Source organism: Babylonia areolata, chromosome 32 (genome assembly GCF_041734735.1).
Source record: "Babylonia areolata isolate BAREFJ2019XMU chromosome 32, ASM4173473v1, whole genome shotgun sequence".
NCBI classification, from domain to species: Eukaryota; Metazoa; Mollusca; class Gastropoda; order Neogastropoda; family Buccinidae; genus Babylonia; species Babylonia areolata.
Window position 1 is genome coordinate 725,583 of NC_134907.1, and position 13,874 is coordinate 739,456.

Sequence of the window (13,874 nt, forward strand, 5' to 3'; positions counted from 1 at the left end):
TCACCTTCGTCACAGTGTGAAAGTTGTCCACACTGTATAAAACACTGACCACCACTATCACCTGTGTCACAGTGTGAAAGTTGTCCACACTGTATAAAACACTGACCACCACTATCACCTTCGTCACAGTGTGAAAGTTGTCCACACTGTATAAAACACTGACCACCACTATCACCTTTGTCACAGTGTGAAAGTTGTCCACAGTGTATAAAACACTGACCACCACTATCACCTTCGTCACAGTGTGAAAGTTGTCCACAGTGTGTAAAACACTGACCACCACTATCACCTGTGTCAAAGTGTGAAAGTTGTCCACAGTGTATAAAACACTGACCACCACTATCACCTTTGTCACAGTGTGAAAGTTGTCCACACTGTATAAAACACTGACCACCACTATCACCTTTGTCACAGTGTGAAAGTTGTCCACACTGTATAAAACACTGACCACCACTATCACCTTCGTCACAGTGTGAAAGTTGTCCACACTGTATAAAACACTGACCACCACTATCACCTGTGTCACAGTGTGAAAGTTGTCCACACTGTATAAAACACTGACCACCACTATCACCTGTGTCACAGTATGAAAGTTGTCCACAGTGTATAAAACACTGACCACCACTATGACCTTCGTCACAGTGTGAAAGTTGTCCACAGTGTGTAAAACACTGACCACCACTATCACCTGTGTCACAGTGTGAAAGTTGTCCACAGTCTATAAAACACTGACCACCACTATCACCTTTGTCACAGTGTGAAAGTTGTCCACAGTGTATAAAACACTGACCACCACTATCACCTGTGTCACAGTGTGAAAGTTGTCCACACTGTATAAAACACTGACCACCACTATCACCTTCGTCACAGTGTGAAAGTTGTCCACAGTGTATAAAACACTGACCACCACTATCATCTTTGTCACAGTGTGAAAGTTGTCCACAGTGTATAAAACACTGACCACCACTATCACCTTCGTCACAGTGTGAAAGTTGTCCACAGTGTATAAAACACTGACCACCACTATCACCTTCGTCACAGTGTGAAAGTTGTCCTCACTGTATAAAACACTGACCACCACTATCACCTGTGTCACAGTGTGAAAGTTGTCCACACTGTATAAAACACTGACCACCACTATCACCTGTGTCACAGTGTGAAAGTTGTCCATACTGTATAAAACACTGACCACCACTATCATCTTTGTCACAGTGTGAAAGTTGTCCACACTGTATAAAACACTGACCACCACTATCATCTTTGTCACAGTGTGAAAGTTGTCCACACTGTATAAAACACTGACCACCACTATCACCTGTGTCACGGTGTGAAAGTTGTCCACACTGTATAAAACACTGACCACCACTATCACCTGTGTCACAGTGTGAAAGTTGTCCACACTGTATAAAACACTGACCACCACTATCACCTTTGTCACAGTGTGAAAGTTGTCCACAGTGTATAAAACACTGACCACCACTATCACCTGTGTCACAGTGTGAAAGTTGTCCACACTGTATAAAACACTGACCACCACTATCACCTGTGTCACAGTGTGAAAGTTGTCCACACTGTATAAAACACTGACCACCACTATCACCTGAGTCACAGTGTGAAAGTTGTCCACAGTGTATAAAACACTGACCACCACTATCACCTGAGTCACAGTGTGAAAGTTGTCCACACTGTATAAAACACTGACCACCACTATCACCTGTGTCACAGTGTGAAAGTTGTCCACAGTGTATAAAACACTGACCACCACTATCACCTGTGTCACAGTGTGAAAGTTGTCCACACTGTATAAAACACTGACCACCACTATCACCTTCGTCACAGTGTGAAAGTTGTCCACACTGTATAAAACACTGACCACCACTATCACCTTCATCACAGTGTGAAAGTTGTCCACAGTCTATAAAACACTGACCACTATCACCTTTGTCACAGTGTGAAAGTTGTCCACAGTGTATAAAACACTGACCACCACTATCACCTGTGTCACAGTGTGAAAGTTGTCCACAGTCTATAAAACACTGACCACTATCACCTTTGTCACAGTGTGAAAGTTGTCCACAGTGTATAAAACACTGACCACCACTATCACCTGTGTCACAGTGTGAAAGTTGTCCACAGTGTATAAAATACTGACCACCACTATCACCTTCGTCACAGTGTGAAAGTTGTCCACACTGTATAAAACACTGACCAACACTATCACCTTCGTCACAGTGTGAAAGTTGTCCACAGTCTATAAAACACTGACCACCACTATCACCTTTGTCACAGTGTGAAAGTTGTCCACACTGTATAAAACACTGACCACCACTATCACCTTTGTCACAGTGTGAAAGTTGTCCACACTGTATAAAACACTGACCACCACTATCACCTTTGTCACAGTGTGAAAGTTGTCCACAGTGTATAAAACACTGACCACCACTATCACCTTTGTCACAGTGTGAAAGTTGTCCACACTGTATAAAACACTGACCACTATCACCTTCGTCACAGTGTGAAAGTTGTCCACAGTCTATAAAACACTGACCACCACTATCACCTTCGTCACAGTGTGAAAGTTGTCCACAGTCTATAAAACACTGACCACCACAATCACCTTCGTCACAGTGTGAAAGTTGTCCACAGTGTATAAAACACTGACCACCACTATCACCTTTGTCACAGTGTGAAAGTTGTCCACAGTGTATAAAACACTGACCACCACTATCACCTTTGTCACAGTGTGAAAGTTGTCCACAGTCTATAAAACACTGACCACCACTATCACCTTTGTCACAGTGTGAAAGTTGTCCACAGTCTATAAAACACTGACCACCACTATCACCTTTGTCACAGTGTGAAAGTTGTCCACAGTGTATAAAACACTGACCACCACTATCACCTTTGTCACAGTGTGAAAGTTGTCCACAGTGTATAAAACACTGACCACCACTATCACCTGTGTCACAGTGTGAAAGTTGTCCACAGTCTATAAAACACTGACCACCACTATCACCTTCGTCACAGTGTGAAAGTTGTCCACAGTGTATAAAACACTGACCACCACTATCACCTGTGTCACAGTGTGAAAGTTGTCCACAGTCTATAAAACACTGACCACCACTATCACCTGTGTCACAGCGTGAATCATTCATGTCAATAACTTTTAAGTGTTGAATAAAAACCTTTACAGATATCATGATCACATCAAAATGGTATTTTGTGTTGGTATTCAGTGAATAAACAAACCTGTACAATAAACTAAAACTTCAACCAGTTCAAGTATCATTAAATTAATTTTTTTTCATCACAAGTGTCACAATAACTGGACGCCAAATCTGGTTCTGAATCGAAAATATCTATCTATATCTATATATATATTCAAACACATGTGCATGTAATCACACACACACACACACACAGTCCCCCCCTCCAAATCCCCCCACCCCCACCCCCACACACACCCCCACACACACCCACAATAACTGGACGCCAAATCTGGTTCTGAATCGAAAATATCTATCTATATCTATATATATATATTCAAACACATGTGCATGTAATCACACACACACACACACACAGTCCCCCCCTCCAAATCCCCCCACCCCCACACACACACCCCCACACACACCCCTACACACCTTCCGGTGACTCTTCCTGCATGTAAGACCCAGTCAGGTAGCGATGAACCAAGGCCGACTTGCCGCTCTGAGTGCTTCCCAAAATTCCCTGCACACCAACACCACACACCATTCACAACCTTCCCACGATTCCCTCAACACCACACACCATTCACAACCTTCCCACGATTCCCTCAACACCACACACCATTCACAACCTTCCCACGATTCCCTCAACACAGCACACCATTCACAACCTTCCCACGATTCCCTCAACACCACACACCATTCACAACCTTCCCACGATTCCCTCAACACCGCACACCATTCACAACCTTCCCACGATTCCCTCAACACCACACACCATTCACAACCTTCCCACGATTCCCTCAACACCGCACACCATTCACAACCTTCCCACGATTCCCTCAACACCGCACACCATTCACAACCTTCCCACGATTCCCTCAACACCGCACACCATTCACAACCTTCCCACGATTCCCTCAACACAGCACACCATTCACAACCTTCCCACGATTCCCTCAACACAGCACACCATTCACAACCTTCCCACGATTCCCTCAACACCACACACCATTCACAACCTTCCCACGATTCCCTCAACACCACACACCATTCACAACCTTCCCACGATTCCCTCAACACCACACACCATTCACAACCTTCCCACGATTCCCTCAACACCACACACCATTCACAACCTTCCCACGATTCCCTCAACACCACACAACATTCACAACCTTCCCACAATTCCCTCAACACCACACAACATTCACAACCTTCCCACAATTCCCTCAACACCACACAACATCAACAACCTTCCCACAATTCCCTCAACACCACACACCATCAACAACCTTCCTACAATCCCCTCAACACCACACAACATCAACAACCTTCCCACAATTCCCTCAACACCACACAACATCAACAACCTTCCCACAATTCCCTCAACACCACACACCATCAACAACCTTCCCACAAGTCCCTCAACAACACACACCATCAACAACCTTCCAACAATTCCCTCAACACCACACACCATCAACATCCTTCCTACAATTCCCTCAACACCAAACACCATCAACAACCTTCCCACAATTCCCTCAACACCACACACCATCAACATCCTTCCTACAATTCCCTCAACACCAAACACCATCAACAACCTTCCCACAATTCCCTCAACACCACACACCATCAACATCCTTCCTACAATTCCCTCAACACCACACACCATCAACAACCTTCCCACAAGTCCCTCAACACCACACACCATCAACAACCTTCCTACAATCCCCTCAACACCACACACCATCAACAACCTTCCTACAATTCCCTCAACACCACACAACATTCACAACCTTCCCACAACCCCCTCAACACCACACACCATTCACAACCTTCCCACAACCCCCTCAACACCACACACCATTCACAACCTTCCCACGATTCCCTCAACACCACACACCATTCACAACCTTCCCACAACCCCCTCAACACCACACACCATCAACAACCTTCCCACAATTCCCTCAACACCACACAACATTCACAACCTTCCCACAACCCCCTCAACACCACACAACATACACAACCTTCCTACAATTCCCTCAACACCACACAACATTCACAACCTTCCCACAATTCCCTCAACACCACACAACATTCACAACCTTCCCACAATTCCCTCAACACCACACAACATTCACAACCTTCCCACAACCCCCTCAACACTACACAACATCAATAACCTTCCCACAACCCCCTCAACACCACACAACATTCACAACCTTCCCACAATTCCCTCAACACTACACAACATCAACAACCTTCCCACAACCCCCTCAACACCACACAACATTCACAACCTTCCCACAACCCCCTCAACACTACACAACATTCACAACCTTCCCACAACCCCCTCAACACCACACACCATCAACAACCTTCCCACAACCCCCTCAACACCACACAACATTCACAACCTTCCCACAACCCCCTCAACACTACACAACATTCACAACCTTCCTACAATTCCCTCAACACCACACAACATTCACAACCTTCCCACAATTCCCTCAACACCACACAACATTCACAACCTTCCCACAATTCCCTCAACACCACACACCATCAACAACCTTCCCACAATCCCCTCAACACTACACACCATCAATAACCTTCCCACAACCCCCTCAACACCACACAAAATTCACAACCTTCCCACGATTCCCTCAACACCACACAACATTCACAACCTTCCCACGATTCCCTCAACACCACACACCATTCACAACCTTCCCACAATTCCCTCAACACCACACAACATTCACAACCTTCCCACAATTCCCTCAACACCACACAACATTCACAACCTTCCCACAATTCCCTCAACACCACACAACATCAACAAACTACCCACAAGTCCCTCAACACCACACAACATCAACAACCTTCCCACAATTCCCTCAACACCACACAACATTCACAACCTTCCCACAATTCCCTCAACACCACACAACATTCACAACCTTCCCACAATTCCCTCAACACCACACAACATCAACAACCTTCCCACAAGTCCCACAACACCACACAACATCAACAAACTACCCAAAAGTCCCTCAACACCACACAACATCAACAACCTACCCACAAGTCCCTCAACACTACACAACATCAACAACCTTCCCACAATTCCCTCAACACCACACATCATCAACAACCTTCCTACAATTTCCTGAACACTACACAACATTCATAACCTTCCCACAATTCCCTCAACACCACACACCATCAACATCCTTCCTACAATTCCCTCAACACCACACACCATCAACAACCTTCCCACAATTCCCTCAACACCACACAACATACACAACCTTCCTACAATTCCCTCAACACTACACAACATTCACAACCTTCCGACAATTCCCTCAACACTACACAACATCAACAACCTTCCCACAAGTCCCACAACACCACACAACATCAACAACCTACCCACAAGTCCCTCAACACCACACAACATCAACAACCTTCCCACAATTCCCTCAACACCACACAACATCAACAACCTTCCCACAATCCCCTCAACACCACACAACATCAACAACCTTCCCACAATTCCCTCAACACCACACAACATCAACAACCTTCCCACAATTCCCTCAACACCACACAACATCAACAACCTTCCCACAATTCCCTCAACACCACACACCATCAACAACCTTCCCACAATCCCCTCAACACCACACAACATCAACAACCTTCCCACAATCCCCTCAACACCACACAACATCAACAACCTTCCCACAATCCCCTCAACACCACACAACATCAACAACCTTCCCACAATCCCCGCAACACCACACACATTCAATAACCTTCCCACAATCCCCTCAACACCACACACCATCAACAACCTTCCCACAATCCCCTCAACACCACACATCAACAACCTTCCCACAATCCCCTCAACACCACACAACATCAATAACCTTCCCACAATTCCCTCAACACCACACACCATCAATAACCTTCCCACAATTCCCTCAACACCACACAACATCAACAACCTTCCCACAAGTCCCTCAACACCACACACCATCAACAACCTTCCCACAATCCCCTCAACACCACACACCATCAACAACCTTCCCACAATCCCCTCAACACCACACACCATCAACAACCTTCCCACAATTCCCTCAACACCACACAACATCAACAACCTTCCCACAATTCCCTCAACACCACACACCATCAACAACCTTCCCACAATTCCCTCAACACCACACAACATTAACAACTGACTTTCTTTTTTAATTAAACATGCAGTGGCATTAAAATAAATAATCCTCACTACAAAAAAAAAGAATTCACACTCAAAATGTAGTGATGTGCTAGCACTCAATGATCCTTAATCACACTGAAGTGATGATAGTTTTTTCATCAACATATTGATGTGACCTTGACTGCTGGCTTGTAAACTTTTCTAACAGTCCAAAAGCTGAGTATACTATAAGTAAGCAATCACCGATTCCATGTTTGATGAAAACTAGATTTTAAAATCCAAGTTCTATCCTTTTGTCCTCGTTGTGTCATGTTGTGACCTTGACCTCTCGCCTCTTGCCTTTCAGTGTCCATGCACTGACAATACATAGCCAGTCACTAATGCCATGCTTGATGAAATCGGACTAAAATGACCATTTCTTTTCTTTTTTCTTCTTCTTCTTCTTTTCTTCGGTCTTTTTTTTTTTTATTTTTTTATTGTGTCATGTTGTGACCTTGAACTCTTGACACCTGACCTGACTCTACTGGGCTTTAGTTCTTACCATGATCGACCCTTGTGGCAAGTTTGATGAAGACTGTAATGTATGCAAGATCTGGTTTCTGTCAAGGTTGGTTCCTGTTTTGACTGGCGGCCTTCATGTTGACAGTCAAGTTAAACTTAAAGGCCTCTAAATGCAAGACATGAGCTCTGTCAGGATTTTCCTGTTTTGCCAACTGGTGACTTTCATCACATTCATGCTTCATCTTTCACCCTGTCTGGCGTATCATCATGAATGGATGATTGGAATTTGAAAGCTGAATTCATAAAATTCTACCATCTAATCGCACAAGTTTGAAATGGGATGATTGGAATTTGAAAGTTGTATTCATAAAATTCTACCATCTTATCACACAAGTTTGAAAAGGGATGTTTGGAATTTGAAAGTTGTATTCATAAAGTTCTACCATCCCACAGGGGTCCGTATCAGTAAACTGTTCTTTTCGTGCTGTATGCGGCTCTTGTGTCGGATGTCATCAGTCATCATGCGATGTCGCATGAGAGCTTTACTGATGACACACAACTTTATCAGTCGGCTTCCATAGCTGAATTTGATGCACTGGTGACTCAAACACAGGAGTGCATTGCTGGCCTAAAGGACTGGATGACTCTCAACAAGCTGCAACTAAATGATGATAAGACTGAATTTATGATAACCTGTCCAAAGAAGTTTCGTCAACATCCTTCCTTTCCTGACTCTGTTCTGATCAATAGCACACCTGTTTCACTTTCTCCTTCTGTTCGCAGTCTTGGTGTAATCCTAGACCAGTCTCTTTCCTTCCAACAGCACATTTCGAATATCTGTAAAGTTGCCTATTTGGAACTGCACAGAATCAGCTCCATCTGCCACTATCTCTCAACCGATGCAACCAAGACACTTGTATGCTCTCTGGTTCTCTCAAGATTGGATTACTGCAACTCTCTTTTGGCCAGCCTTCCCAAATATCTGTTAGACTCCAACGAATTCAGAATAACGCTGCCAGACTCATTTGCAGAGCTTCTAAATTTGACCATGTTTCTCCTCTCCTTCAGTCTCTCCACTGGTTGCCTGTTTCTGATCCAATAGACTATAAGCTATCCACTCTGACCTTTTCTTCAGTCAACGGATCTGGCCCCAAGTATCTTTCTGAACTCCTCCATATATATACCCCATCTCGCCAGCTCCATTCTTCCTCTGATACTCGACTTCTCAGGATACCTCACGTCAGAAGTAAGACCTATGGACACAGATCGTTTTCTTTTCAATCGCCAAAGACGTGGAACAAGCTCCCTGATAACCTCTGTCATTCTGATTCCTTCGCATCTTTTAAATCTCGTCTCAAAACTCACCTTTTCCCTCAGCAATAAGTTCAATTGTGGCAGGTCCACTTCCTTTGCGTTAGCTGTACTTGACTATGTGTGTATACATATGTATGTGTACATAACTACATGCATGTATATGAATGTGTATTGTATGTGCGTGTGTTTATGTAAGTTTGTGCCTGCCTATGTGTGCGTATGTGTTAGGGTAGCTGTTAGATACAAATGTATGTTAAAATGTATGTATGCAGTGTGTGTGTGTGTGTGTGTGTGTGTGTGTGTGTGTGTGTGTGTGTGTGTGTGTGTGTGTGTGTGTGTGTGTGTGTGTGTGTGTGTGTGGTCACATTTTGGTGTGTGTATGTAACATTGATGTAATGTTTTATGTTAACAAAAGCGTTTTTGTAAAGCACATAGAGCAGATTTCTGGATAGTGTGCTATATAAGTATCCATTATTATTATCATTATTATTATTATTATTATTATTATTATTATCACACAAGTTTGAAAAGGGTTGAATGGAATTTGAAAGTTGTATTCATAAAGTTCTACCATCTTATTGCACAAGTTTGAAAAGGGATGTTTGGAATTTGAAAGTTGTATCATAAAATTCTACCATCTTATTGCACAAGTTTGAAAAGGGATGTTTGAAATTTAAAAGTCGAATTCATGAAGTTCTACCATCTTATCACAGAAGTTTGAAAAGGGATGTTTGGAATTTAAAAGTCGAATTCATGAAGTTCTACCATCTTATCACAGAAGTTTGAAAAGGGATGTTTGGAATTTAAAAGTCGAATTCATGAAGTTCTACCATCTTATCACAGAAGTTTGAAAAGGGATGTTTGGAATTTAAAAGTTGAATTCACAAAATTCTACCATCTTAACACACAAGTTTAAAAAAGGAATGATTGGAAAAGTCATATTCACAAAGTTCTATCAAGTATCATCTAATCACACAAATTTGGTTTGTTCAGAATACCAGTTGCAGAAAAAAATGCTAGCAACATTCACCTTGAATTCACCTTAAATTCACCTTGCATGTGCACACACGCATGCGCAACCCCCCCCCCCCCTTCCTCCCACCCCACCCACACACACACACCAATGATAAATTGTCTTCACACATTAAAAACAATCAGTTCAAAAATAAAAAAGTAAAATATTCTTTCCAGTTGAACAGTAGTGTTACAGCCACTTGTGTGTAACAAAAATTACTGAGTTACAGACAGTAGTGTGTTACAGACAGTAGTTTCACAGCAAGCTGTATGTTACAGATAGCAGTGTGTTACAGACAGTTGTGAGTTACAGTCAGTAGTGTGTTACAGATAGCAGTATGTTAGACAGTAGTGTTACAGGCATTAGTGTTACAGTGTGTTACAGACAGTAGTATGTTACTGCAAGTAGTGTTACTGCTAGTTATGTGTTACAGACAGTAGTGTGTTACAGACAATAGTGTATTACAGACAGTAGCATTACAGATATCAGTGTTTCAGACAGTAGTGTCACAGACAGTAGTGTGTTACAGACAGTTGTGTGTTAAAGAGAGTAGTTTTACAGACAGTAGTGTTACAGACAGTAATGTGTTACAGCCAGCAGTGTATTACAGACAGTAGTATGTTACAGACAGTTGTGTGTTACAGCCATTAGTGTGTTAGTAACTGTTACAGTCAGTAGTGTTACAGACAGTTGTGTGTTACAGACAGTTGTGTTTTACAGACAATAGTGTTGCAGTAGTGTGTTACAGACAGTTGTGTGTTACAGCCAGTCATGTGTTAGTAACTGTTACAGACAGTTGTGTGTTACAGCCAGCAGTGTGTTAGTAACTGTTACAGACAGCTGTGTGTTACAGCCAGTAGTGTTACAATGTGTTACCAGTTTGAGATCTGGGACAGCACGGCTCAGTGTCCATTCCTGGCTGTTGACAAAGGAATCTGCACACAGTCATCATTACATTACATTACATTACATTACATTACATTACATTACACTGTCATCAGTAATGTCACATATATTCCTGGCTGGTGACAGAACAAGATTACAGTTAACTATCATCAGTAATGTCACATATATTCCTGGCTGGTGACAGAACAATATTTCAGTTAACCATCATCATTGATGTCACATATATTCCTGGCTGGTGACAGAACAATAATTCAGTTAACCATCATCAGTGATGTCACATATATTCCTGGCTGGTGACAGAACAATAATTCAGTTAACCATCATCAGTGATGTCACATATATTCCTGGATGGTGACAGAACAATATTTCAGTTGGGGGGGTGGGGGGGGGACACCAAACAATATTTCAGTTAACCATCATCATTGATGTCACATATATTCCTGGCTGGTGACAGAGCAATCATCACTGATGTCACATATATTCCAGGCTGGTGACAGAACAATATTACAGTTAACCATCATCAGTAATGTCACATATATTCCTGGCTGGTGACAGAGCAATATTTCAGTTAACCATCATCATTGATGTCACATATATTCCTGGCTGCTGACAGACAATAATTCAGTTAACCATCATCAGTGATGTCACATATATTCCTGGCTGGTGACAGAACAATATTTCAGTTAACCATCATCAGTGATGTCACATATATTCCTGGCTGGTGACAGAACAATATTTCAGTTAACCATCATCATTGATGTCACATATATTCCTGGCTGGTGACAGAGCAATCATCATTGATGTCACATATATTCCTGGCTGGTGACAGAGCAACATTACAGTTAACCATCACTATTGATGTCACATATATTCCTGATGTGCTCAGATCTTTTCTTTCTGAGGACAAGTCAAGCAGCAGAGTTTTGTATGCGCTGAAGTGACTGAATGGATGAAGCAGCTTTTACATACATTTCAGTGTACATTCTATGGCTTTTACAGACATTTTAGTGTATATTGTATGACTTTTACAGACACTGTAGTTTACCATGTATGGCTTTTACATACATTTTAGCGTACATTGTATGGCTTTTACAGACATTTCAGTGTACATTGTATGGCTTTTTCCTCTGCATATGGAACAGACCTGACTTCAAGAAGAGTCAGCAGTCAAAGGTTAAAGTTTAAAGGTTTCACAGCCTAGAAACAGTAGATGTGAATTCACTGCCCATCATAATTATTATTTATTTATTTATGTATGTACGCTTCTCTCTCTCTCTCTCTCTCTCTCTCTCTCTCTCTATATATATATATATATATATATATATATACATTTTTTTTTTTTTTTTTTTTTCTCAAGGCCTGACTAAGCGCGTTGGGTTACGCTGCTGGTCAGGCATCTGCTTGGCAGATGTGGTGTAGCGTATATGGATTTGTCCGAACGCAGTGACGCCTCCTTGAGCTACTGATACTGATACTGATCACTGCCCAATGGCTGTTAAAGGCTGGGGGACCTGTCACCGTAACTGTTGAAGCCTTTCATGGCTATTCAGTATTGGACAGAGAATTCTCATCCATGGTGTCTGGGATTCAGCGCTGGAAGGCAGCGTACTATCATCTCTTTCTGCCATTTTCACCTTCCCCACCTGGTCAGGTATGTACTTATGGATACAATAATGCCTATCCTCAGTCGGAGACCAAGCTCTAAGCACTTTACAAACACATGGACACTTATATAGCATCTATCCTCAGTCGGAGACCAAGCTCTAAGCACTTTACAAACACATGGACACTTATATAGCATCTATCCTCAGTCGGAGACCAAGCTCTAAGCACTTTACAAACACATGGACACTTATATAGCATCTATCCTCAGTCGGAGACCAAGCTCTAAGCACTTTACAAACACATGAACACTTATGCATCTATCCTCAGTCGGAGACCAAGCTCTAAGCACTTTACAAACACATGGACACTTATATAGCATCTATCCTCAGTCGGAGACCAAGCTCTAAGCACTTTACAAACACATGGACACTTATATAGCATCTATCCTCAGTCGGAGACCAAGCTCTAAGCACTTTACAAACACATGAACACTTACATAGCATCTATCCTCGGTCAGAGACCAAGCTTAAGTGCTTTACAAACACATGAACATTTATATAGCATCTATCCTCGGTGGGAGACTAAGCTCTAAGCACTTTACAAACACATGGACATTTATATAGCATCTATCCTCGGTCAGAGACCAAGCTCTAAGCATTCTACAAATACATGGACACTTATATAGCGCATATCCTCGGTCAGAGACCCAAGTTCTAAGCGCTTTACAAACTCAGGGTCATTAGCACAGCAGCCTGCCTACCTGGGTAGAGCTGACTGATGACTGCCACTGGGCACTCATCATTCGTTCCCTGTGTCATTTAATCAGATTTCTGGCATGCACAGTTACACACTTAGACATATAACAATCTGTGTGTATTACCGTTTTATTTAATTTACCCTGCCATGTAGGCGACCATACTCCATTTTCAGGGTGTGCATGCTGGGTATATTCTTGTTTCCATAACCCGCCAAATGCTGACATGGATTACAGGATATTTAAAGTGCATATTTGATCTTCTATTGTGAAGACACACAAAGGGTGTTCAGGCACTTGCAGGTCTGCACATGATGTTGACCTGGGAGA

At 42.6% G+C, this 13,874-nt stretch overlaps 1 protein-coding gene across 2 annotated transcripts in view; it reads right to left on the reverse strand.

The window, feature by feature from the left end:
* LOC143276649 (centaurin-gamma-1A-like) overlaps positions 1-13,874 on the reverse strand; it is an 80,173-nt gene that overhangs the window by 58,877 nt on the left and 7,422 nt on the right. For both annotated transcript variants that reach the window (XM_076581271.1, XM_076581270.1), the window contains exons 2-3: positions 11,156-11,214; positions 3,645-3,732 (exon numbers count right to left, since the gene is read on the reverse strand). In XM_076581271.1, the coding sequence (XP_076437386.1) occupies positions 3,645-3,732; positions 11,156-11,214 (147 nt within the window). The remainder of the gene's footprint in view (positions 1-3,644; positions 3,733-11,155; positions 11,215-13,874) is intronic.